Genomic DNA, 27,674 nt, shown 5'->3' with positions numbered 1-27,674 from the left:
AATCAACGTATGATATGGCCAGCAGACTGAAGGAATTAATGTCCACATATTAAAAGCCTAATGAGGGGTAACGGAAGGTATTAGCTAATATCTACGGAGATCACTGGTCAACAATCATCAATTGCTTCAACCTCAATGATGTAAATGTTAGGAATTTTATAATTCCTAATTAATTAATATGGGCTACATGTTATATTATAACATTTATATTAGGTTCAATATAAAGTGATCTATTTAAGTGAGCCCGGCCAAGTGAGCCCGGCCAGAAAATTGATATGAACTGCGGAAACCAGTTTGACCCATTAAGGGATAATAGGAATCCTAATAGGTTTAAAACATAAGGGATGGTTATGGTTCCCAATATACCAAATCAACAAACAGTTTCTCCTCTCCCCATCTGAAGAGAAAACAAGGTCCCATAAGAAAGAAGGTGATTTAGTTGAGGAAGGTCATTAAACCAATTGTTCGTAACCACTGCCAGATTCCGCTGCGTGTTAATCAAGCTCTATGAATTCAGGTATTCCTTAAAATCTCTTGATAATCTGACGTAATGTGTTTTGATGTTCATTTGATATTGTATAAGGTTTATTGAAAATTGCCAACACTAAACCCCTCAGAGTTTCTACATGCAACAATAAGACCCGAGGATCTTTACGCATATGACAAGCAATGCTTCATTGACAAGTGGCATAGACACATCAACAGATCTCCACCAACTGAACAGAATCCATGATTTAAAGACTTAACAACTGAGGGAATGAGTGATCGACAATCACAGATTAAGAGACTGAGAGTAAGGATCATTAGGGGATAGATTTGTATTCGATCATCAAAATGAGAAATTTCCCACTACACAACATGTCCACCTCCTTTAAAATAAAAAAACTAAGAATCCAAAACTTTAGGACAAAGACAACAGGGGAAAACGTTTTCTGCTAAATCACAGGATGAAATCATGGAAAGGAATGAGAACAAAAAAGTAAACATATTTATGCAAAACAAAATCATATAAAAGCATCCACAAACAACTTAATATAATATCATCTAAATCTTCCGTGAATAAAAAGAAAAACCACTTCTTTATATCTCGTCTTCATTCTTTTGATCTGGTGATTATATCTCATGTGTTCGGTCGTTTGATCTGGTAAAAGACTAAAAGTCAGATGATAATTAATTGAATGCAGAATCATCAATTGCATTTTAAAATAGTTTGAGTTCATTGTGCAGCACGTTCCTTGAATAACACCTGAAACTGACACATTCCTTGAATAATCACCAACAAAATAAACCATAGAACTTGAAAAGGCTCCAATTAATTATGCAGCAATGACATCCAGGGAAATGTCAGCAACTTTACACCTAAGACAATTTGGATTGTGCAAACAAAATACGCTGGTGTTTTAAATCTTAAATCTCCTGTTTCTTTAAAAAGAGAAATTTGCAAATAATCATGTCGTTTCAGCTAGGTTTGATATTTAAAACACAAACAATTACACCAGTGACTGAAACTATCCTTGAAAGTAGATGAATCAGATCTACAGTACAATGAGAAGAGAAAAAAATAGTTATGTAATATCCAAAAATTGACCACTACTATCATTACAAAATCAAAAATGATCTTAAAACATGTATAACATTTAATGACAATGAGAGTGACAGTAAGCCATTACACATTTACACAGTCCATCTTCTTTACTTTTGCAATAAGCCTCTACCAATATCAATCATTTCATGAAGAAGTTTCTCTGCCTTATCATTCTCGTTTTTTACAAGGAGAGCACGGATACTTATATCAAAAGTTGTGGCATCAGGGATGCAACCACTGTCTTCCATTTTAGATTGCAAGACCAATGCTTCATCGAACAATCCCTCTTTACAAAGCCCATGAATCATAACATTACAGAGTACAGACAAGCACTTAGTTTTTTTTAGATCCGCAAATATTAGTTGTTAATAAGTTAGTTTGTTGTCAGCGGGAGGACTCAAACCCATGACCTATCCCTCCCTCCCGTCTCCTTTTACCACTAAGCCAACCTTATATCTCTAGACAGACATTAATCGGTTGCCTTTAATCATTAGATCCTGAAAAACCAATTTTACATTCTGAAGTCTTTCACATTTACACAACTCATCGATAAGTATCATGTATGTGTACATAGCCGGTTGAATTCCCTAGTCTTTAACTTTCTTGAATAATCCAATAGCCTTGTATAGATGATCGTTTCTGCACAAAGCATCTAATATAGAACTGTAGCTTATTATATTCGCATATTGATCTCATCACTCAAACATAAAAGGTTCTATTAGATTTGCACAAAGCATGAATGATAGAATTGTAGGTTATTGTATTAGGAATCATAGACAAAATCGCATACCTTCATCTGGCAAAACAAAGTGCACGAAAACAAGATAAATACTAAAGCCGGTAACTTCTCGTTGAAGCACTACTCAACTGCTATTTCCCTTTCTAAACAATTGATCAAGATGCTCAAGGTAACAAGGTTCAAAAAGGAAAATAGCAGTTGAGTAGCGATTCAACTTTACAAGGATCCCAAAATCTTGTTTAATTGGGATAATGAGTGGTGTTTCTGGTTAATTTGGCAGAACGTGCATGGCAGTTGGGGTACCTGCAAGGTACGTAAAACGGCAGTATCGAGATTAGGGTTAGAAATCATATTGGATTACCTCTTGCTTATTGGAGGGGGATGAATAGAGACCTTCCAACCCGTGGGCCTAACTTTTTTTATTTAAGTGTTATTAAGGAGTGGTTTGGTTAGATTGAGAAAATTAATATTCAAGAAAAAAAATTTAAAAACTAACATGGGTCTCACATTTTTTTATCTTTACTTTTAAAATGATCAAGTCTTCATCATTTAGGAGGTCATCTTGGGTGGCATGCCAAATCCGAGTAGTACGGTAGGGTAATATGCATATATGAACCATGTGTTGAATAAGACAAACACTATCATTAACATTGTGAATAAATAAGGACTGAGACTGGGGATTAGAGTAGGGCCTTGCAAGAATGGAAGGAAGAAACTTTGGCATGTAAACAGAGGGAGAGATAGGAAACCTTAATTAACCTCGACAATGACATTGTGTTGTGTGTTAGTTTGCTTAAGTATGAGATGAGGTGTGCCTCCAACGATGCTTCAAGTGTGATAAACTCCCACTTTTTAGTTTTAGTTTTAGTTTTAGGGTTTTCAAAGCTCTTTCAGCGTGAACTCATTCAGTGTTGGAAACGATAAAGTGTTCCAAGCGTTGTATATTATATTAGATGGAGTAGATTTGTTATCTATAAATCAGTTTAGGAAACTGAATAAAAAAATCAGGTTAGGATTCAACAAAAACAAAATTCAGGTTAGGCAAATACTCTATTAGATGGAGTAGATTTGTTATCTCTAACAGGTCGGTACAGGTGTCTGATTTGGTCCCCTTACTTTTTTTATGGGATTTTAATCTTTACATTTTAGAAAAATTGTAATTTTGTTTAAATTTTTAATTTCACGTACATTTATTTCTTTAATTTATATATACATATATAATTAAATTATATTTGATAGTATCTTGGCATCCAGAACATATCTTTTTTTGGGAAAAAATGTAAATTATATTAAACCCAAAATGATACAATAATAAACGGGGCATACCCCGCAGTTAAAGAAAATCAAAAGTCTCCCTAATACAAGAAGACCTATATCAAGATGCTAAAACAAATGCAACAGGTGCGCTTGTCTATACATAAGAAACTTAATCTTGCTAATAACCTCTATTACAGAAAATTGATAATCTTCAAAAATTAGCTTGTTTCTAGACAGCCAAATGCAGTAGACTGTAATTGCTATAGCCAGACAACGTAATTTTCCTTGAACACCTGATGTGGATTTGTCCCTAATTAAAGAGTCAGTAATTGTAAAGAAGTGAAACGCCTGCGGAAAGGAGTCAGATCACGAATGTGAGCCCAAACTTGGAGAGATTTCCTGCAAGAAAAGAACAAATGAGCATGTGACTCAGGCTCATTTGAACATAAAGGGTAGAGGGAACCCTTGTTCAAAAAAATAACTTTGTCAAGAATAAACAGCTGATTCTTTTTAGCAAGCCACAAAATGGAAGACATCTTAGGAGGGATTGCTGGGTTCCATATAACAGAACACCAACTAATAGTAGGCTTGACAACTCTAATGTATTCATAGACTTTTGCGAACAAATAATTGTTCATTGATGCTCCAAGATTGAATCATCTTTTTGGTCTCTTCCGTACTTAACTCTTTAGATATAATAAAGTCCTGCATCCAAAACATATCTTGATAGTATCTTAGATGAATATGTTAAATTTAGGATTCTATTGGATAAAAATAAAAGTCATAAAACATATGTAAAATTTAAAATTAGTTTAAAATTATGAATTTTTTAAAATGGTGTGACTAAAATTATGGAAAACAAATAGGAAAACAAAAATCATATATAGAAAAATTAAAATTACAATTCAATTTAAGTTTTATAATAGAATTATATTTTAATTTTTTCTTGATCATTATTGTTTTTTATTCAAAGTTTTTATGTCTAGCCATCTAGGCATGGCCAAGCTAGGTAACACCTCTTAGGGTGTTACGTTGCCCATACTATAATGACCCCAAAAATTAGGCCCTCAAGCTACAAAACTTATCATATCGATACCAAAAACAAAAAAGAAGGTTCTTTAATTTCTTTAATCCGTGCATTTAGAAGTAAGGATAGGAAGGAACAAACTACCTAGCATCCTCATGATCAGTCAAATTGACACAAAGACTATGGATGGTTTTATATCATAAGCAGTTTTTTCTCTCTTTATAAACACGGATCCCCTATTTTACCTGTAACACCTCAACTATTGAAACCTTTAAAGAAAGTATCAATATGAAGCTTGGCAATACGTCGTGAAACATAGGTTATAAAAAGAACCTAAGTTGTATTATAATATTGTAGAACTGAATCTTTAGGTTACTGAGCTTATATATGATTCCTAATTAAAATATGAAACTCATTACATGTTATGAAGAGAAGGTAAGCTACAAAGAGTAGTATTCTAAATTTGAATCATGTTTAAGAGTTGTAAGCTAATCAAAGTACGTAGCTTAAACTTATATATTAATATAATTTTAGAGTTAAAATGTTTTTAATTCCTATAATTATTTTACATTTTTTAATCCCTAAACAAAAATTCAAACGTTTTTCGGTTCATACATTTTTTTCTCTACTAACAAATTTACTTTTTGTTGTCAATAATAACATCAATTAATAATGTAACAACCAAATTACATGACAACTTCAAGGAATTTGATGACATCAACCACAAATACATTTTTTTTATAAATTGTGTCCCCCACCCGTCTTCGTTTATCCTCATTTTGTAATATATAGTTTATCAATGTAAATAAAAATACAAAGTGTCATATTGATATTTGACATAATGACAACTTTTGAAGGACACGCTAATTAAGAATCACTAATAAATACTAATACTGCCAAAGATTTAGTCTAGATAAAGGGTCATTCTTAGGAAATAAAGAGCGATCATTTGATAGAATACATAAACTTTGGTGTGAACTTAAGTTTTTTTCCACCCAACAACTAGTGACTAACACGTACCTTTTAAGTTCCAACTTATTAAAGTGGGTTTTTGAATCTCTCACCAAAGTATTTTCACATTCATAAGGTCAGAAATTGAGAACTTAGTACATGTGTGTGTGTGTGTGTTTTTTGGTGTGTCTATGATGGAGAAATGAAAATGTTTTAGTACGTAGTAAAAATCTTCAATTGTTTCTACTAATTTATTAAGTATTGCTTTCCCACAAAGACTTAACCTTGATACGGAATTTGATCGAAAATGCTTTTTTTTGGTAAAATATTGTCTATCTTTAAATTTTAATAAATTTTTAAAAAAATATTCTTTGACATTAATTATAAAATACTTTGAATTTAGAATCTATTCTGTGAAAGCAATGTTTTTCAAGATTATTTTGAGGATGTCAAAGACTCAAGTCTAGAATCAAGAGTCAAACAAGTTTCAAGAATCAAAGAGTTGTTCAATCAAAGCAAGTTTTAAGAATTAAAGAGTCGTTCAATCAAGACTCGTTCAATCAAGAATCAAGATTCAAATAAAAGAATCAAGAGAATAATCAATTAAGATAAGTATTAAAAGAGTTTTTCAAAATATTGAATAGCACAATTTTGATCAAGAGAATTTTTCAAAAAGAAAAATCTTTTAATCAAGAGTAGTAAGCATTATTTTCAAACTGATTTACAAAGCTGTAATTGATTACCACTACTAGAAAAATGCAATTTAGCAACCGAAAAATTTCAGTCGTTGTTAGCGACCGAATTAGCAACCACAAAGTTAGCGTTGCAACTCACGACTGAATTTGCGACCGAAATTGATCATGATGTGTAACCTGTGTCAGCAACTGAATTAGTGACCGAAATGAATGGTCACTGAATATTTCGGTGGCTATTTCGATTGCTGTATATGTAAAAAAAACAAGAGTACTTTAGCCACGGAAATAGCGAACGATATGTAGTTGAAGATAGCAACCAAAGCAATTTCGGTGGTTATATGAAGATTATAGCGACTGAAAATAATTCAGTCGTTGTGGATATTAAAGTTTTTATATTAGAGACCGAATTAGTGACTGAAATAACTTTTTTCTATATAAGTGAAGTAACAAAATTTTTATTTATCATAAATTGTAATAAATATATAATGCACTTAAATATGTTTTGTACTAGAAAATATTGAAATTAGTATATTAGTAATATTTTTCAATTAAGAATATAATATTTACATTATTTTATTAAGATAAATAAGTCATGCTTATCATTAGTCTTTTAATTTGTGTTTTTTATAAAATAAATATTTAAAAATGATAATAAATACCCTTTATATTATGAAAATATATGATTATCAAAATTTATAAAATTAAGTAATTCAAAATATAAGATATAAGTGTAACACCAATTATTCAATAAGTTTAAATATGACATAAGTAAAATTTATGTATTGATGAAGACCCAATTTGACTTTAGGATAACATGTACATTGAACAAGGCCCAATAAGCTGCAATGCATAACATATGCATTCACTAAAATCCCAAATTTACTTTAATTTAAGGCTTAATTACAAAATATGTCCCGTTATTTTACCTATAATTTCACCAAATTAGTTCTCCTATTTTTTTAATTCACTATTTTAGTCGATGATTTTAAGTAGGGGTGGGTAAACAGGTTTGGGTCCATGGATCGGATAACAGGGTCTATGGTTCGCACAGGCAACAAACCGTATAATACACAAGCTGTGTGGGTTTGGACAACGGGGTTCATGGGTTGACCCGCAAACCCACAACTACTAACCAAGGCCAACCCAAACCAAATTAATCCTAAAAGCCTAATAAAAAATTTCTTTTCATTTATGTTGAAAATTTATTTGGTTGTATTAAAATTTTTGTAATTGAGTATTTGTTAGAGAATTATTAAGATTTAAAAAAAAAAAAAATATATATATATATATATATATATATATATATATATATAATTGAATGTAATTGATTTTTTTTAAGAGAAAAAACTATATTTATTTTCAAATTTAAGTGTTTCTTTAAAAGATAATGCCGCCAAGCGAGAGCGAACCAATGTATTAAGTTCTTGTAAGAGTTGTGGGATAGACTGATGTGTCTGCTACCAATGTGGGCTTACGCGGGACGAGTCGGTCCGCTTACCCACTCCTAATTTTAATTGTTGATGGTTAAATTTCAAACATTGATTATAATAAAAAGTTGAGTAACATTTTAACATAAAAATTAAAATGCTTGAGGAAAGACAAGAACCAAGATGTTTAGAATGGGAAACACACTCCTTTATATGACGACATCTAAGTACTCATTAGAATATTTGGTGTAAAATATAATATTAATATAAATTTTATGTAAAAATAGTTCAAATTCATTTTTATTTATTATATTTTTGTAATCTTATATATTATATTTTAAAATATAACATATAAGATTAAATTCTATTTTCACATAAATTAAAATATTTATATTTATATAAGTTTTTTATATTATATATTATATTTATCTTTTAAAATAATGTTTCTGATTTAGTGACAATATTTTTTATCTATATTAAGAAATTCATGTTATTTGTTGTAATCTGGATAAAAATACCGTCAAAAAATTACATAAATAGATATTTTAAAAATAGAAAATATTCTCATTTTATTTAAGTACATTTATTTATTATATAATTTAATTCTTTTAAAAAATAACCACTTTATTAAAAAAGTTAAATATAAATAAAAATATTATTCTAATAAATAATAAAAATATCTTAATCTTAATATATGTAAAAAATATTATTCACATAAATTAGAATATGTATATTTATATGAGTTTTTTTATTTTATATATTATATTTATCTTTTAAAACAATGTTTTTGATTTAGTGACAATATTTTTTATCTCTATTACGAAATTCATGTTATTTAATTAATATAGATACAAATACCGTCAATAAATTACATAAATAGATATTTTAAAAATAGAAAATATTCTAATTTTATTTAAGTACATTTATTTACTATATAATTTAATTCTTTTAAAAAATTAACCACTTGATTAAATAAAGTTAAATATAAATAAAAAAAACATTATTCTAATAAATAATAAAAATATCTTAATGTTAATATATGTTAAAAATATTATTCACATAAATTAGAATATGTATATTTATATAAGTTTTATTTCCTTTATATATTATATTTATCTTTTAAAATAATGTTTCTGATTTAGTGACAATATTTTTTATCTCTATTAAGAAATTCATGTTATTTATTGTAATATAGATAAAAAATATTGTCAATAAATTACATAAATAAATATTTTAAAATTAGAAAATATTCTCATTTTATTTAAGTAAATTTATTTACTATATAATTTAATTCTTTTAAAAAAATTAACCACTTGATTAAATAAAGTTAAATATAAATAAAAAATATTACTCTAATAAATAATAAAAATATCTTAATCTTAATATATTTTGAAAATATTATTCACATAATTTAAAATATGTATACTTATATAAGTTTTATTTGTTTTATATATTATATTTATCTTTTAAAATAATGTTTCCAATTTAGTGACAATATTTTTTTATCTCTATTAATAAATTCATGTTATTTATTGTAATATAGATACAAATACCGTCAATAAATTACATAAATAGATATTTTAAAAATAGAAAATATTCTAATTTTATTTAAGTACATTTATTTACTATATAATTTAATTCTTTTAAAAAATTAACCACTTGATTAAATAAAGTTAAATATAAATAAAAAATACTATTCTAATAAATAATAAAAATATAGTAATCTTAATATATGCTAAAAATATTATTCAAATAAATTAGAATATATATATTTATATAAGTTTTATTTGTTTTACATATTATATTTATCTTTTAAAATAATGTTTCTGATTTATTGACAACATTTTTTTTATCTCTATTAAGAAATTCATGTTATTTATTATAATATAGATAAAAATACCGTCAATAAATTACATAAATAAATATTTTTAAAATAGAAAATATTCTCATTTTATTTAAGTACATTTATTTACTATATAATTTAATTCTTTTAAAAAAATTAACGACTTGATTAAATAAATTTAAATATAAATAAAAAATACTATTATAATAAATAATGAAAATATCTTAATCTTAATATATGTTAAAAATATTATTCACATAAATTAAAATATATATTTATATAAGTTTTTTTTATTTTATATATTATATTTATCTTTTAAAATAATGTTTTTGATTTAGTGACAACATTTTTTATCTCTATTAAGAAATTCATGTTATTTATTGTAATATAGATAAAAAGGAAAATAAATTAAATTCAATTACAATTGAAATCTCTCATGTAATTAATTTGTTTGATACTCAATATATGAAATATGAGCACTCTGATCATACCAAAAACCATTCACCCTTATGAGCATTGTAATCTCTCACGTAATTAAATTCAATTACAATATGATAATTAAATTCAATTACAATTGAAATCTCTCACATAATTATAATATTTGCTAGGAATTGACTTCAAGCATGTTGAGTGGGAAGCAAAGGTAGGTTTTAATTTGAGTGTGCTTTTGAAGCCACTAAAAATGAAGTAAGGGTGAGGATTTTGGGCAGGTGTGCAGGTCGTGTGGTCTTTTTCTCTGTCCTCGTTCACCTTGCCCTTCTGAGTCCTCCTTCCCCTTGCCCTTCTTTTTCTCTCTTTCCCCTCCCCTTCCTAGAACCAGAACCAACAACCAAAAAAATCAATAACCTCAAAACCAAAACCACAACCAGATCGAGGTTGCGGTGGCCTCCGAAGACAACCGCAAATCGGAGGCCGTCATCGAAATCATTGATTTGAACGACAAAGTGAGCAAATCGAAGAGGGGAGTGTGGACAAGGTTCTGGAACAGTAACACAAGGGAATGAAGAAAGCTCGTATTTTGCAATTTTTTTGAAACTTGTTGTTTATGTTGTTCTAGATCTGAGTTTTTTTTTTATCTGCGTGGACAATGCTTGCTTCGTTGAATGGCGCTAGCTTCCACAGTTGTTCTTGGTCGCGATCGTAGATCCAGGCTTGTGCTACCAACCACGTCGAAGATCCATTGATTTTGATACTTTGCTGAGCTGCACAAGAGAGGAAGCATCGAAGCTATCAGGTTTGGTTTGGTTTCTTAATAAATAATTAGATTCTTTAATTGACTGATAATTAGTTATTATATTAATGGAGCAATTGATTCTTGGGTTATATCCACGAGAAGTCTTGTCTAATGGGAAAAGTAGTAATGAGTGATTAACCTCTGCATCCAGTGCTCACTTTGCCTCTCTTTACCAGCAATTTCTTTTTCTCTTTGTTCTAAATAATAACACTATTTTTATGCTTACTCTTGCTTTCATATGGAAAAATTAGTTAGTGTTGACGAATTCTCTGTATCAACATTTCTCTTAAAAGTATTTTTCTTCTTCTTTGTAGCGAGTAATTAAATCTTGATGCCTTTGGTGTGGTTTGAAATAATTTTATATTACCTCGTTTGCGCTTTCTTCCGAGATAATGCCTAGTGTTACAACTGCTAATGTTCCAATTTGTGTTGATTTTGCTATGAAAGGAGGGAGAAAATAAATCTAATATTTGCTTGCATTATAGTTTGTTGCTGCTAAATTTTGAGGAATACTCTATTAATTTTTCCATTTCAGTATTCTTTCCTTAGGCGTTAATTAATTAGTTTAATCTCTAAAGTAATTGCTTGTTTGATAAAATTTATTTTGAATGAATAATCTCATTTTTTTCAACTTTTTTAGAAAGCTTTTAAAAAGTAAGTATTTTCTAAAAATAGTCCATTTCCTAACAAGAACTAAACTAGTCTTACTGATATTGTAGTGTCCTCTAAAAATAGACCAGTTCCTTTCGTTGCACCCTTGTCCCATTATTTAAAATATTGAATATATAAAGATGAGTAGCATAGGAATTTGAAGAAAAAGAAGGAAAGAAAATAAAGGTGGGAGATAGAAAAAAGAAATAAGAGATGATATTAGCTTAGATATCTTTCCCTCGTGGTTTTAAATAAATTCTTTATCTCGGGGCCTTAGCCCCTCTCTTGCACCCAAAAAAAAAATGCTTGTTAATTTATCTAATTATTGACATATTTTATCCCATATTTAGAGGTAGCAAAATGGTAGTTGCTTACTACACCTTTAAAAGCTTGCAAAACACCCATCCCAAAATGTAATTTCCAAAATGCACTTTGATGACATTAATACTTTTATAACTCTAATTAATATTTTAATGATATTATATTGTGTACTTTGAGTAATTTGTTTTCTCCTTTACAGTATTTATGAGAATTTTTTGAGGGAGCTGAATCTCACTACTTCGGATGCTCAACTTAACCAAGACATTTCATCCAACTTTCCTACATGGTTCAAGCAATATGTAGGTTAACACCTTATGTATTATTCAAATATATAGTGTTATATATGATGTTAATTGTTAAATTTTTTAGGTTCTAAATCCAAAAGATAATATTCAAGATTCAAGATTGGTTAATTTGGCATGGGGACCTAAGAGAAAACTTGAATCATGGCCTATCTACATTATAAATGGATACAAATTTCAAACAGTTAGTTGGAATGAAGGCATGAATTCTTCTAATTATGGTGTTCACGTACGGGGAACTGATGGTCAACTAGAATCTGATTTTTATGGAATGTTGTATGATATTATTCAATTGGAGTATACTGGCATCCCATTGATGAAGTTAGTTCTATTCAAGTGTGATTAGTTTGATAATACTCCTTATATAGGGACACGAGTAGATAAAAAGTATCAGCTTGTTGAAGTAAGGCAATCAAAAAGATATACTAAAGCATATGACTCATTCATATTTGCACAACAAGTAGAACAAGTTTATTACACAACATATCCCAAGGGACATCGTGGATGGTTAACCGTAATGAAGACAAAAGCTCGTAGTAGAATCACTAACAATATAGTAAGTGAAACTGAGCAAGAGGCTTCATACCAAGATGATGAGCTTATAGAGCTTCAAGTGTTGGAAGTTGACGCTGATGTCATTAATGAGTCTCTTGCAGATGTTGATGGAGATGGAGAAAAGATAGATGCAGATTTACTCAAACAATTAGACTTGGTTGAACCAGACGAGGATGAATGCATATTAAGTGAGAATGACATTGAGAGTGATTTTGATGATACAGATACTTCTTAGGTAATTCATATATTAAAGTTAATTGCATGTTTTTTACTCTTGTAATGAATACGAAAAAGAAGATAAGTGACCTATTTTGGTGTAGAAAACATTTTTATGTGAGCTTTCATAAACAAGTTGGATTTATTTGTTTACTAAAGTGTATTACTTGTGGTACTTCACTTTTTATTTATTGTTCTTAAATATATTGCATGCCATATGTTCAGTGTGTGTGTAGTTTTACATTTGTATGACTATGATTTGCAATAATTATTACGTTTATTCTTGTAGTGAATATGAAAGAGAAGATAAGTGACCTATTTTGGTGTAGAAAACATGTTTCTATGAGTTTTCATTAACAAGTTGGATTTATTTGGTTACTAAAGTGTATTACTTGCGGTACTTCATTTTTTATTTATTTGTTCTTAAACATTATATATATATATATATATATATATATATATATATATATATATATATATATATATATACACACACACATACACACACACATGTGTAACAAAATCAAACATGCAGATGGCAGATAGAGGTAGAGGTGGTGGTCGTAGAACATTTAATCGTGGTACAAGACGTGGTTTTAGTTTGGGAGTTTCAATTACCACCAACCCTTCCCCTTCATCCATTCACATATCAACCTCAAAGTCGATGGTTCATGTTGTTGCATAGACTCCAAATACACTTCCTACAGCTCAAGACCAACCAAATCCTACCTTTGTAAGGGAGTCAATTCCCACTACCCCTGTTAGAGATGCTTCACCTTCAACACCAGATGATTCTGTTACACCTGAGTACCCACCAGATCCAAATTGTGAACATATTGTTGATGAAAGGCCTTTCATTCGTGCATATAAAGGAGAGTAAGTGCATTTGATTTAACTAATAATTTTTCTTAAATATTTTTTAAATGTGGTATTGACAATGTCTTTGTACATAGGTTTCAACCAACATATGGGTGTTCTAATATCATATCAAATATCATTAGGGCAAAATTTGATGAACCAGCTCCAAGTTGGTTGAAGGTGTCAGTTGACCTTCGTGATAGGTGGTTTGGAGAGTTTAAGGTAACTTGAATTATGGTGTAATTTAAAATTTATTGTTTCTTGTATCATTTCTAATTTAGTTTTGGTTTCATATTTTATGCAGAAAGAGTATAGGTGGCACCCACAAGAAGAGCAAGCCATTAGAGCTGTTTTTGAGACAAAAGGTTCACGTATTTTAAAAAGTGCAATGAACAAGAACAGAAATGGTCAAGATAAAGGAAAGTGGATAACAACTAATGTTCGAGTAGCCTTGGACGAACATTGGGGTTCTACAGATTTCCTAAACAAGAGCTCCACTGTCAAGGCGAATCGATCTGTTGATAAAGGAGCCTCAGCATACTGTGGTGGTTCCATATCTACTGTAACTCTCTTTGAAAAGCTGGTAATTTTACTATATATATATATATATATATATATATATATATATATATATATATATATATATATATATATATATATATATATATACACACACACACACACACCTCATTGATTTTCAATTCAATGTAATTAATTAAATGTTTTACAATTTTAACTTCTTAAATTTATGTAGTCAAAGGAATTTCAAAGACCACCAACTGCTTGGGAGGTGATGGAGAAAACTAAGAAATTGAAGTCAAGAGAATGAGTCAATGACAAGTTCTGCGAATTTGCTGTAAGTTGTTTCTTCTAATTTTATCACTTTATTTCATATATAGTGGTTGTTATTATAAATGAACTCTTATCTTTGATGAATATCTCTTGAACCTATTTACACCTCTTGATTTGCTTTTCTTTAGTTAGTGTTAAATGTTGGTGATTGGAAAGTATAAACTTTGAAGCCTACTATAGTAGATTAAAGTCAATTTTTATCCTGTATTAGTGATGATTTTCATGAATATTAATCCTTATATGTCTACACATTTAAAAATTTATCTTCATACCTCACTTTATATTGAAGGAGAAATATCAACATCGTCGAGATGAAATCTTACAACGTTCGACAGAGAAAGGCACATCTACACAGGATTCCCCTAACACTGCTACTTCTGTTAATGATAATGAAATATATTTGAATGTTGTTGGAGGTCCAAATTACAAGGGGAACGTGTACCGCCTAGGTACTTTAAGCAAAAGGTTTAGTTGCTCAAAATCAGCTCCATCTACTTCTATTGCTCCTGTGGAAGACCAAATAGAGGAAATGCGTGAGACAATTAATAAATTGAATGTTGAGCTTTTGGCAAAGACAAATAAGGAGAAGACACTTGAGGAAATGATGTTGTAGATGATGGAGAATCATGACCACCAAAGTCAGGAGATGCGACAACAGATGCAACAACAAAATGAGCAAATTCGTCAACAAAATGAGCAAATGCAGCGTATACTACAACACTTACATATTCAGTCTATCATACCAGCTCCTAGTCTATCACCTACCATAGCATATGGAACAGAACACCATGTTAATGATGCTCAGGTTGATCGTCCTCATGACATGGGAAATGATCATTGACTCTTGATTATTGTTTACTTTACTTTGATTAGGCCACATTAGTTATGAATTTGAACTTTATTAAACTTTTACGTTGCATTTGATTAAACTTTGAAAACTTTGAATTTGCACTTTATCAATCTTTAAAATAGAACTTTGTTATTAGATATATTTACTCATTATGAATGTCCACTTTTGTTTATAATTTTGATTATACAATTTAATTAAAATTTATGTTTACAGTCGATAATTATTAAGCAGGTCAAAATGTAACTGGAAAAACAAAACATAAATTAAAAAATTTAATATTAAATAGCAACCGAATTAGCAACCGAAATACAATGAATTTTGAAATAAATTATATACTAGCGACTGAAATATATTTAATTGCAAATTTAGCCACTAAATTCGCGACCGAAGGTAATTTTTTAAATTATATATTAAAATTGATTATTCAATAGCAACCGAAATAGCTATCGAACACCTTCCGAATTTATTTTATATTTAACTTTAATTATATTATAGCGACTGAAATAGCGACCGAATATTTTTCAATTTTATTTTAAATATAAAATTTAATTACATAATAGCGACCGAATTAGTAACGGACAAGTTCGATTATAGAACTGGTCCCAAGGAAAATAACAATCAAATACTCAACCACCGAAATTAATATTCCAGTGCATCACTATTTCGGTCGCTAAATAGCAGCCAAAAATAAATTCGGTGACAATGAACTTAGGGACTTGGGTTTTTGCGACGTGATTACATAGGTCGCTATTTCGATTACTAACACTAATAGGGGCCGAATTTAACAATTTAGGTACATAATTCTTCGGTCGCTAAATCATGATTTTTTAGCGGTGCTTCTATTGGTAGTTTTAATTATTGTTTTAGATTGTTTAATCATTAGCCTTCTTTTCATGTTCTAGTTTCTATTTGTATTAGTAGACTGAAACAATATATAGACTTGGGAGATAAGCGTTTGCAAAATATATGGAGAAGTTGATTCTAATGATGAGGTCAAATATCCTATCTATTTATGTTTTTTTTAATCTATAATATATAATTATAAGTTAATTAGTTTTAATATATTCTTTTTTCATAGGTCTTGGAGAATACTGTCCACATTTGTGTTTGATTTTATTTTACGCATAAACATATACTACTTCGGACCTAAATATAAGTAAATTTTACCCGCACATGTATTAAGGAATTCAATTAATAACATTTAATTCAAAAAATCTTCCTAAAATATTCTTCATAGTAGTGCTTGTAGAATAAGAATAAATGATTCAAAAAAAATAAAATTCTATTAAATAAAGGACATGAATACTATCATTAAATGTGATAAAAGTTGGTTAATATTTACTTATATTTAAGTCTAAAATTATTTTTTTATTACTTATATTTAAGTTCGGAGGAAGTATTATATTTAATTTATTATTTTAAAATATGTATTTTACTTATATACCTTAATATACTATCTTTACCTGCATTGTCCATACATATACTATTTACTCCTTAAAAATTATATTTGAATAAAAGGTTTAAATAAATTTTTAGTCCTTATAATTTAATAATATTTTTTGTCTTTGCAAAATTATATTTGGATAACATATTTTTATTTATTCAAAGTGTTATTTAAAGTGTCTTAAGAACTAAAAAAAATAAACAAAATTTACTAGGATTAAAAACAGTTATCAATGTAAACAAATATTAAATTACAAAAACTAAAAATATATTTAAGTCATAATAAATATATTCCTATAATGATTACACTTTATAAAAGAATTTGTTGATTAATTTGATCATTAATGAAAATAATATAAAACCTATGATTTATATGATCTTAAAATTATTCGGTTATCAATTTTTGCATTATTAATTAACATTTTTTCTAAATTGATAAAATAATAATATTTTATTCCTAAAGAATCAATGTTGTAGACAAGGTCATGATCACAATGAGATGACAGAAAAGAATTAGAAAAAGAGAAGTCACTATCATAGTTTATTAAGAGAAAAGTATAAAAAAATCCTAAAAATTAGAGACAATTATGAATAAGAAAAGTGTTCGCACCGTTTGACGTCCATTATAAAAATTGTTACCCTAAGTGTGAAACTAGGAATAATCATCCTACTCACTTGTAAAATTATTAAGCCTATTCATATTCTTAAATTCAGATTGTTTTCTATTTCACTTATTTTTAATTTTTGAAAAGAGATTAAAAAACCATTTTATTATAAGGAAGGATCAAGTTAATCCTAAAGTAATTCGAAAAAAGTTACAATTAAACCTTATTATTTATATTTTTAAAATTTAATAATCCTAATGAATAAGTTAAAAATAGATTCTATTTTATTGCGTTTCATTATAAAACCATGAAATATAAAAAAATTTAAATTAATTAAACAAGATAAAATAATTAAAAAGTATTAAAAAAACTGTACAACATATGAAATTCAAGTAATAAGATAAGGTATTCTTTGCTAATTTATTCACCAAAATTTTTAATCAACAACACAAATTCATAAGCAACTGAATAAGAACATAATAATAAATTTTGCAAACTGCACTTTTGTAAAGAAAAATAACTTTTCCATTTGAATCTTAAAAGAGTAGAAAAGATTTTAACAGAATCAAGAAATAATTTCAATTCAAATTTAACTCAAATACATTCAACTCAGTTTCAACAAGATCTTAACAGATGTCTAACAAATTGTATAAAATAATGTAAAACAAGATCTTAATAGAACAAATCAGGGTAAAACCACGTTTGAGAGAAGAAAAAGTTAAAATCAACCCCAAAGTTCAAATACTTTATATTTTTTTATTAAATTTCAACCAATAAAATATGTGAAAGAAGGAATGTTTATGAGCAAGTTTTCATAAATGTTTAAATATTTTTTTCATCCTTCCAATTTACTATTTTCTATTTTTGTTTCTGTAATTTTTTTCTTTCATTATTATAAAATATGTTTAATTTTTTTCCTTAAAATATTTTAGATAGTATTTTGAACTATGAAAAAAATATTTTGAACGATAAAAAATGCTTTAAAAATGAAAACAAAAAAAATATATTTTAGAAGAATTAAAATATATTTTTTCATGAACAAAAATAAAAATAAACCATAAATTAAATTGACGGGAAAAATATTTTAATTTAAAAAAAAATAAAGTCCATGTTTACCTAAAAAAAAAAAAAGAAAAGTACAGTCCATTTCAATATAATTCCAATAACAAACAAACACGTAGAACAAAGTTCAAACTTCAAACACAGTCTTCCAACAAACACGTTGTGTTTCGATACGAACGAGGTCTCCTTCTCAGAACCTCCGCCAAATTTAGCGGCGATTTTTCCAACTTCCATTTTCTCCCCTCACCTTCTTCATATACGCCTCACACTCTTCTTCCTCTTCCACCCCACTTCTCTCTCTTTCCAACGATGGCTCAGGTAGCTGCCTCACGATCCATTCAAAGCACCCCTTTGTGCCCCACTTCTGGATCTGCACGTGACAGAGCCCAAAACCTGTTAAAGCCTCCATCTTTTGCTTCCAAGGTGTTTCCTTTTGTAGGGAACAACAACAAACGCTCCAAACTCAGCCTCAGAGGCCTTCAGATCAGTGCAAGGAAATCAGCCCCTTCTGAAGTCATCCCCGTGTCACCCGAAGATGATCCAAAGGTTCGTGCTTTTTGCATCGGTTGAGTTTTTAAGGGATAATTCTTGTGAACCTTTTTGTGTTTTGGTGTTTAGATTGAGGAGCATTTGCAACATTTACGTGGGGTGCAGCCATTTGGTGAGAACTCTGTTGGTATGTGGTCTAAGCCCACGTTTAGGCGCAAAACGAAGATAGTGTGTACTATTGGACCTTCTACCAATACGAGGGAAATGATTTGGAAGCTGGCTGAGGCTGGCATGAATGTTGCTCGGTTGAATATGTCTCATGGAGACCATGCTTCTCATCAGAAAGTTATTGACTTGGTTAAGGAATATAATGCTTCTCATGGAGACAATGTGATTGCAATCATGCTTGACACAAAGGTTGGTTAGTTCTTCGCTCAAACAACTTGTTTTCCTTTTTGTTTTGTTTTTTTTTTTTTTGGACAGGGCTGTGTTGCTCTTGTATATTTGCTTTGTAACAATTTTGTATTGGACATAAGGTCGATAGTTTCCTCAACAATGGTTTAATGGTAATGCTGCTGTTGATGGAATTGGTCAAATTACTATTATTGTATGAATAATGTTTGGATTTTTCTTTAAAAATGGCAAGCAGAAGGGGTACTTGCTAAGTCAAATTTTTTACTTTTAAATGCTTTGATTCAAGGTTTTAATTTGCGGTCACAGTCGCAGTTGTGTTTTGACGCGATCTTTGATACTGCGGAAAATTATGGACAAATGCAACTGATGCAACCACAATTGCGGTTGTGTTGGCCCTAAAAACCTTGATGTTGTGGCCGAAATCGCAGTCACAAACTATTTTTTAAAACCTTGATTTGATTGGTACTTCCCTACAGATAAGATAGTCTGGTCAATATTTTTAGATGTGGTATACTACATACAAGATGTGACAATTCTTGGAGGGTGCTGCAATGATTTAACATTCTGTTGTTGCACCCTGCATGATGATCGTGACTGCTGATGTTTAGTGTTCCTCTTCATTGGGTTGAGTGAGTTTTCTAGGTGAATGACAGTTTGATTTATTGATGGTTATATTATTTAATACGGGCAGGTATGAGTGGTTCATATTTTAAGTCTCTCCTGTAACTAAGCTTCTACATGAAAATACGAATTTCCTACGTAGCATGACTGATTGATACAATGTTCCTTGATCCTTGTTAGTGATTCTAATTATATTTTTGTTTTATAAGTTTAATGTGGTGTTGAGGTTGAAGTGTGGATTATTATAGGAGAGGGCATGCAAGGAAAGTGAGGGTGTATTTTGTGTAATAATAGTTCCTCTCTGCTGTTTACCAAGGAACCAGGTGGCAGAAGCTTTGTTAGCTATGATATTGACTCTGTCTATATGTAGGTTATATTTTATCCACTCCTGCCACAACTTAGTGTTGCTCTTTTTTGTTATAAAATGTTATAACCACAAAAGCTGGTGTCTTATTAAGTGATTCAATAGCTGGAAAATATGATATCAATAGGCAGTTATTGATATTTATTTCACTTTCGTTTCTGTTCTTGGAAACATAATTAAATGGCCAAGAGGTAGTGGTTAGACACATGCTACATATTGTAATAATTTAATTTGGAAACTTGTGTCGTTACTCTCTGTTGTCTAAATCCTATTTAATGGTGTTATAGAGCTAGGTATTCCTAATTTGATGGGTGACAATTTCAATTTATTCTCTTTCTTTAACCACTGAGAAGTTGAGAATGTGATGTATTTGTATTTAGGCCCTATGTTTAATAGCATAGCTATCAATCCTGGATAGTGGCACGTAATGATAATTGTAAGATTAAGAAATGTCTTTAACCTTGGAAATGCTAAGCAGGGTGGCCACTACAACAAAATTATAATCATAAGATTAAAAATTTATATGATTCATATACAAACAATCAGAAGTTTAAAAATGACCAAGTTGGACATTTTTTTTTTTTGATCAGCAAAGATAATATTTTATAGATATGTAAAGAAGTACCAGAGGTACTATATTACAGCAGTATGGGTACCATAGCAATGGTTCCAAACTCAGACAAAACAGGTCTGAGAGGGAACCAGTATATGGGTACAGTAAATATACATCTATTAGTCAAAAAGATCTATCCTCTACTGATGCAAAAGCTGTGTCTAATGCTACTTGACCATTGATTAAAATGGATAGTAAAATCTTTCTCAAAGTGCCTGAGCCACGTCCATAGAGTGAATATTGCATCTTCAAACAGTTTGTTAGCATTAAAGGTTGCATTAGAGAACACTATGCTGTTCCTAAGCTTCCATGTGGACCAAGTTAGAGCCAACCACCAGCATTGCCATCTCTGCATCCTAACACCATCAGCCTGAACATCTATGTGTTGGAGGAAATGCTGTTTTGGGGTGAAGGGGACAGCACCTTTTGAATTCAGCCATGAGATAGTTTCCCACCAAATAGGCTGGATTCTATCACAGTGAAGAAATAAGTGGGCTGAATCCTCCTCGCTGTTTCTGCAAAACGGGCATGAAGTTTCTGTGAGCTGCACTTGTCGACGCTGTAAATTCTTTTTTGTGGGTAGCCTATCGAGAATTAACCTCCAAGCAAAAACTGTTATTTTAGTTGGAACCTTTACACTCCACAGTTTGTCAAAACAGTCCTCCCAGCTTTCACCTACAGATTCCTCCATTAGCATTTTGTAAGCATTGTGTGCTGAATATTGACCTGTTCGGTCTCCCGTCCACTCCCACCTGTCGGATCCTTGTTGCTGAATAATCTTATGTTGAAGCTCGTTTAAAAAGCTAACAGCCCTATCAACTTCGTTGGACATTTAAAAAAACAATAGATAGCAGAAGAGAACTCGCATCAGAGAAAGACAAAACTTGAAAGATCTGTTTCAGAATGTGTAATCTGCTTCCACAAAGGACCTAATGAAACAGAAAGAACATAGGGATGCAACAGTAACTGAGATCTAAGAGAAATGGGAACAAAACAGAATAGAGAACTGCAGAGATCACAAGCTGGCTAGGAGTCATGGGCTAGCCAGAGAACAATGGAATATGCTAGAAATATGGCTAAAGAAGGACCTTTGGGTGTGCTTCGTCCAGACACAGATGTATATATGTGTAGTATAAATTATTTAGCTTGTAACTGTAGTCTTTGAAATGACGGCCATCCTGCTATCTACTATCCCACTATAGAACTTTTGGGATTGGCCTCAAATCCAGAATGCTTCAATATCTCGGATGGATAACTGCGTTAGGAATATGTTTTGAATTTTGATTAAAGAAGAAATTTATTAAGGTGTAGGTAATAAAAGTACTAGCCATTCATTGAGGCATAAGGGATTCTCTGCTCAAAAATGGAAAATAAAACTGCTAAGAAAGAGGAAACATCAATAGAGCAAGGCTGTCCAGTCCTCTGAATATCTGGTGAGGAACCCCTTTAAAGATACAATGGCTTCACCTCAAACAAGCCAATGAGCAATTACCTTATCTATTCCCAAACAAGGTTGTCAATGCAAGCATAATAGCTGCTATAGAAGCATAGCAAACATAGAGCCTCTCCTGAATGCATGTACCAGAGCACTACACTGTTGTGGTATTGAGTGCCACCACCATGGTGGGATGTAATAGTGGCCGCCATTCTGCATTGAGCCTTGTTTCAACCTCACTAAAACCCACCTACATCCATTGGGTTGTGCCGTTGACTATGATCCAAAATTAACTTCTGGTCAATTAAAACTTAGATAAAAATGTGTTATGCTTCAATCAAATGTTCCAAATAATTGCATAGTTGCACATTGCCATTGAAAGTTAACATCTTTACTTATACCAGAGCCCCCAAAGCTAATCAGCCGAAAGTATTATACTGTTAAAGGATCAAGGGCAGTCCTTAGCTCCCGTGCTTATAATGTTAGCTCTTGGTCAACTGCAATCAAATTGACTAGCTAGTGATTATACTTTAATGGCCGTCAGCTTCCAGCATGCCCCTTTTTCTCTCAATTGATTGATTGATTGTATTCAAGCTATAAATAAGAGTGCATGTCTGATTTAATTAAATTTGACAATAATTGTTTTTCTTTTGGTTATAAGCTGTTTCAAACAAAAAAAAGCTAATATGAACATACACAAGATCAAATATGCGGCATATACACACAATTCCTCCCAAACATTTTTCTTTTCAATTCTTGAGTATTTGATTCTGTTATCTAATATTTATTTTTCTACTTTCTTAGGGTCCTGAAGTTAGGAGTGGGGATTTGCCACAACCAATTACATTAATGCCTGGTCAGGAATTCACTTTTACTATTCAGAGAGGTGTTGGAACTGCTGATTGTGTTAGTGTGAACTACGATGATTTTGTCAATGATGTGGAAGTGGGGGACATGCTTCTTGTCGATGGTATGGTTATCAACTGATCAACTAAATGTTCAAACTCCATAAACTTTTTTGTTATGCTAATGGATTGATAAATTAGCTCTCCAACATAAGTGTAATTTATGAATATTTATTAAATTTCATTGAGGAGTTTTCCTTGCAATGCGGAAGAAATCTCAAAGTCATAACAGAGTTAATGCATTTTTACGGATAGGCATCTTGGTGCAACCTTCTGGTGAAATTATGTTATCAATTCTTTTTGAGATACATTGGTAGCTTTTTTGATCTAAGAAACATGTTCAGGGTTAATGGAAAAAGCATTTGTTTGTACACAAGTGTTGTAATCTATTGTATACTGTCATTAAGTTTGCCCACAAACATGTTAGGACCCTGTTATCTTGCCTTCCATCTTTGTTTGTGCAAGATAATGGGATGCTGTTTAGCTCTGTTGCATAAGTTTCAATCTACATATGAAATTAACTAAACTGTTGAGATATGTAATCCTGATGTTCTTCCTAAGAATGTGATCGGCTAGATAGAATATATAACATAGCAAAAACTTACTTGACACTTATATAAGGGAAACCTAGTGCTATTACTATAAAGTTCCCACCATGTGGGGTCCAGAAAAGGGTCAGACCCTTTATTTAACACTCTTTATAGTTGTACAATATATCCACTTGTCTTTTGTTATTAAAAAAAGGTTTGAACTTTTGAGTGAAAAGGTAATGATGCTTACTCTTTGATGTGATGTAGGTGGTATGATGTCAATGGTTGTTAAGTCTAAGACAAAGGATTCTGTGAAATGTGAAGTTGTTGATGGAGGAGAGCTCAAGTCAAGGCGACATTTGAACGTTAGAGGAAAAAGTGCAACTCTGCCTTCAATCACTGGTCAGAATTCAGATTATTGATCCCAATCTTGACGATGCTCTGGTGTCTATTTCTTTGTGTGCCTCTAGTTGTGTGGGAGGGTAGTTGCTCAGGATTGATGTTATGGTGGCTTCCTATGGACATAATATTCACATTAATTTGTTGCAGAGAAGGATTGGGATGATATCAAGTTTGGAGTGGATAACAAAGTTGACTTTTATGCTGTTTCCTTTGTTAAGGATGCTGAAGTTGTTCATGAGCTGAAGAATTATTTGAAGAGTAAATATCTAAAATATTTTAAAAATACTTTTTAACATTTATCCAATTAGTTTGCTGCATATATTGATTATAAATATGATAAATTTTCCATTTGGTACTGCAGGCTGTGGTGCTGATATACATGTCATCGTAAAAATCGAAAGTGCAGACTCTATACCAAATTTGCATTCAATTATCACTGCGTCTGATGGGGTGCTAATCTAATCCTTGCATTATTTCTTTATGCTTTACTGTTGCATGTATTTTGCTTGTGGTTATGAGTCATAAAGTTTGTAGAGTATTTCTGTACCGATTGCTTATAGTGACCTGTCTATTTTTACCCTTTTGTTTAGGCTATGGTTGCCAGAGGAGATCTTGGCGCTGAGCTCCCTATTGAAGAGGTTCCACTTTTGCAGGTAAACTCCTTTACCTCTTAAATCCATAGTAAAGATAATTATCAATTGGTATCATTTATGCCACTGGAAGGATGTCATTTTGAGCTCATCTTAACATCGTAATGCTTGTTATTGTAGGAAGAGATAATCAATTTGTGTCGTAGCATGGGAAAGGCTGTTATTGTGGCAACAAATATGCTAGAAAGCATGATTGTTCACCCAACTCCAACCAGAGCAGAGGTATCGGATATAGCAATTGCTGTTCGAGAAGGTTCTGATGGAATAATGTTGTCTGGAGAAACAGCTCATGGAAAGTAAGTAAATAGTTTTCCTTCCCCTATAGTGTCCAATTATTCAGTCACTTTATTTTACTAGTAGCATGTATATGACTTTTTGGCAAATCTGGGCTTTGAATTGTAATGTTTCTTAGGTTTATACAGAAGCAGGGGTATGGGTTGATACTGTGAAAATAATGGAATTGTTTTGTTTTTATTATCGAGCCAAAAATAATTTTATTTTACTGCAGGTTCCCACTAAAAGCTGTGAAAGTAATGCACACAGTAGCATTACGGACTGAAGCTACTATACCAGGTGGTCAAATGCCACCTAATATTGGTCCAGTGTTGAAGGTTTAAGTCACTCTATTTGTTGCCATGTTGACTTTTTATTTAACCCTTTGCACTTCCTCATTTAATTGTTAGATCTGAAATTTGTATTTTATTTTTTTGGATTCAATGTAGAACCACATGAGTGAGATGTTTGCATACCATGCAACCATGATGTCTAACACTCTTGGAACCTCAACTGTTGTCTTCACTAGAACGGGTTTCATGGCTGTCCTTCTGAGCCATTATCGTCCTTCGGGCACCATATTTGCTTTTACAGATGAGTGAGTTCTTTTTGTCCCCTTATCGATAAAATGACTTATATATTTTTTTAAAGAAACTTGTATGGATATTTTGATTTTTTTCCCTTGTTTGACATTTGTTCAAAAGTTAACTAAGATTTTTCAATTTCTTAGTTGAATGTCTGCACACTGTAGCATACAAAACTTCATGTTTGGTCACCTTATGAAATGTTCTGATTTTCAGAGTCCTCTAGGATTTGCAGATAATAAATTTGATGAATCAGCTTCTTTAAATGAATCACTACTGTTCCATTTTTGAGAAGCTGTTAGATGCAACAGTTACCCATGAGTTGATTTCTTTTGTTTCAATGGCGTATGCATCTCAAAAAATGAGAATCACTTTGCATGTATCTGCTTGAAAGCATGGACAGATTGATTATCTAACCTAGTTTTGCTGGTCATGCAGGAAGAGGGTACAACAGAGGCTGGCTTTGTATCAAGGAGTCTGTCCAATATACATGGAATTCTGTGACGATTCTGAGGCAACTTTCAGAAGAGCCTTGAATTTGCTGCAGGTAATCTTTGGAGGATGTGTACACTGATTTACAGTGTTGTGTTTATTTTCTGTGATTCATACTTTCAATGCATATTCAATGCCAAGCCTTTCTTCCGGTGGATTGGCATTGAACATGACTCAATTATATTCCAAACACAAACTTTAGTTGTTTTGGATTCAAATTACTTCTACTATGTAACATGATAAATGGTAGTTTGAACTGATTTTAAAATCTCCATATGGTTTCCCACTAGGGTAGTTTTTAGTTTTTACATTCAAGATTTATGTGTTTGAGTCTATTCATGCATGCAGTACTTTACATCATGTGAAATTCTTGCCACTGGTGTATGGCATATGCCAATGCTTCGTGTTGTACTTCCCTACGAAAATATCTACTGTTTCTACTAACTGACCTTGATTTTAACAAGCATGTTTTTGTGCTATGCCACTAATGAGTAGGGACAATTGGCTCTGCAATTCCTTTTTAAAAGGCATTTCCCAATCAAAGGAAAAAAATCCTTTTAAATGATTTGCCTTTTGTCAAACTTAGATCAAATATAGTTTTGATATACGATATGATTGTTTACATGTGGCTATAAAATGAAATTCATTAACTTATGGAACATACTTCTGCCTCAAAAATACTACTCTCACCTTAAGTGACTGCTTAAACCAGGGCTTGTGCAATTGTTTTATTGTTTCTTTATGATGATATTTGCATGGTTTTCGTGCACAGAAGCAAGGAATGGTGAAGGAAGGAGAAGAAGTAGCACTTGTACAAAGTGGTAGGCAACCCATATGGAGGTTCCAATCCACGCACAATATCCAGGTTAGGAAAGTGTAAACTAGAAGAATGGAGGTGGCCACGAATAATGTTTCAAGACACAGTACGTTTAGCTTCACAAGAGCATCATCTTATTATTGCCTCTTAGTTGGTTGATGCTAGTATTTTTTTGTTTTTGTTGGCTTGTTTAGGTTCCATATTTCAAAATATTATTGCTATTATTTTTTTCCTCTGTAATTTTGTCACGTTTCTAAATGTTATTGAAATTTTGGTTAAGAAATTGAAATCAGAAATATACTTTCAGCATCAAGGACTGACTTGTTTGTCATGCTAAGTATGGATAAACGACTTAATAATACTTTGAGGGCAAGTCCCGATGCAATGGTAAAGTTGTTTCTTGGTGATTGTCTCCTTGCATATATAAGGGTAAGGAATAATGACCCTCTTCCATATTTTTGCATAAGGAGGAAACTTGTGTTAGTTTTATTTAACAAGAGTTTATGTCAGTTTTATTTTATAAGGTTTTGTGGGTTTTAAGTAGTTGCATTTTAACCGTTTACTGTCAAAAAATGATTGTAGTTTTTAGTCTTTGAAAAAATTCAAAAATTC

The 27,674-nt window shown here is 31.0% G+C and overlaps 2 protein-coding genes across 2 annotated transcripts; both read left to right on the top strand.

Moving 5' to 3' along the window:
• The first annotated feature begins 13,332 nt into the window (after positions 1–13,332).
• Positions 13,333–15,486, top strand: LOC114368318. The gene is made up of 6 exons (XM_028325628.1): positions 13,333–13,410; positions 13,489–13,679; positions 13,757–13,883; positions 13,966–14,244; positions 14,416–14,517; positions 14,803–15,486. The coding sequence occupies exons 1-5, from the start codon at positions 13,333–13,335 to the stop codon at positions 14,488–14,490; spliced, it is 750 nt and encodes a 249-aa protein (XP_028181429.1). The 3' UTR covers positions 14,491–14,517; positions 14,803–15,486.
• Positions 15,487–18,592: 3,106 nt separating this feature from the next.
• On the top strand, positions 18,593–27,454 carry LOC114367997 (plastidial pyruvate kinase 2-like). Its single transcript, XM_028325307.1, has 12 exons — positions 18,593–19,019; positions 19,092–19,379; positions 23,214–23,379; positions 24,112–24,246; positions 24,394–24,504; positions 24,608–24,696; positions 24,837–24,899; positions 25,017–25,192; positions 25,405–25,507; positions 25,619–25,767; positions 26,192–26,300; positions 27,018–27,454. The coding sequence occupies exons 1-12, from the start codon at positions 18,783–18,785 to the stop codon at positions 27,123–27,125; spliced, it is 1,734 nt and encodes a 577-aa protein (XP_028181108.1). The 5' UTR covers positions 18,593–18,782; the 3' UTR covers positions 27,126–27,454.
• Positions 27,455–27,674: the final 220 nt, after the last annotated feature.

The sequence above is a fragment of the Glycine soja genome, chromosome 9, assembly GCF_004193775.1.
Source record: "Glycine soja cultivar W05 chromosome 9, ASM419377v2, whole genome shotgun sequence".
NCBI lineage: Eukaryota > Viridiplantae > Streptophyta > Magnoliopsida > Fabales > Fabaceae > Glycine > Glycine soja.
Note: the sequence above shows the minus strand (reverse complement) of the source record. Positions and strands in the feature narration are given on the sequence as shown.

What these genes read in the sequence shown, in the direction of transcription:
- LOC114368318 (XM_028325628.1), top strand. Translation starts at nt 13,333, where the DNA reads ATGCAGATGGCAGATAGAGGTAGAGGTGGTGGTCGTAGAACATTTAAT. An exon ending in GACGTGGTTTTAGTTTGGGA is followed by an intron (nt 13,411 to 13,488) that starts GTTTCAATTACC and finishes GTTGTTGCATAG; the next exon opens with ACTCCAAATACACTTCCTAC. An exon ending in TAACTCTCTTTGAAAAGCTG is followed by an intron (nt 14,245 to 14,415) that starts GTAATTTTACTA and finishes AAATTTATGTAG; the next exon opens with TCAAAGGAATTTCAAAGACC.
- LOC114367997 (XM_028325307.1), top strand. Translation starts at nt 18,783, where the DNA reads ATGGCTCAGGTAGCTGCCTCACGATCCATTCAAAGCACCCCTTTGTGC. An exon ending in GGACATGCTTCTTGTCGATG is followed by an intron (nt 23,380 to 24,111) that starts GTATGGTTATCA and finishes GATGTGATGTAG; the next exon opens with GTGGTATGATGTCAATGGTT. An exon ending in ATATTTGCTTTTACAGATGA is followed by an intron (nt 25,768 to 26,191) that starts GTGAGTTCTTTT and finishes CTGGTCATGCAG; the next exon opens with GAAGAGGGTACAACAGAGGC.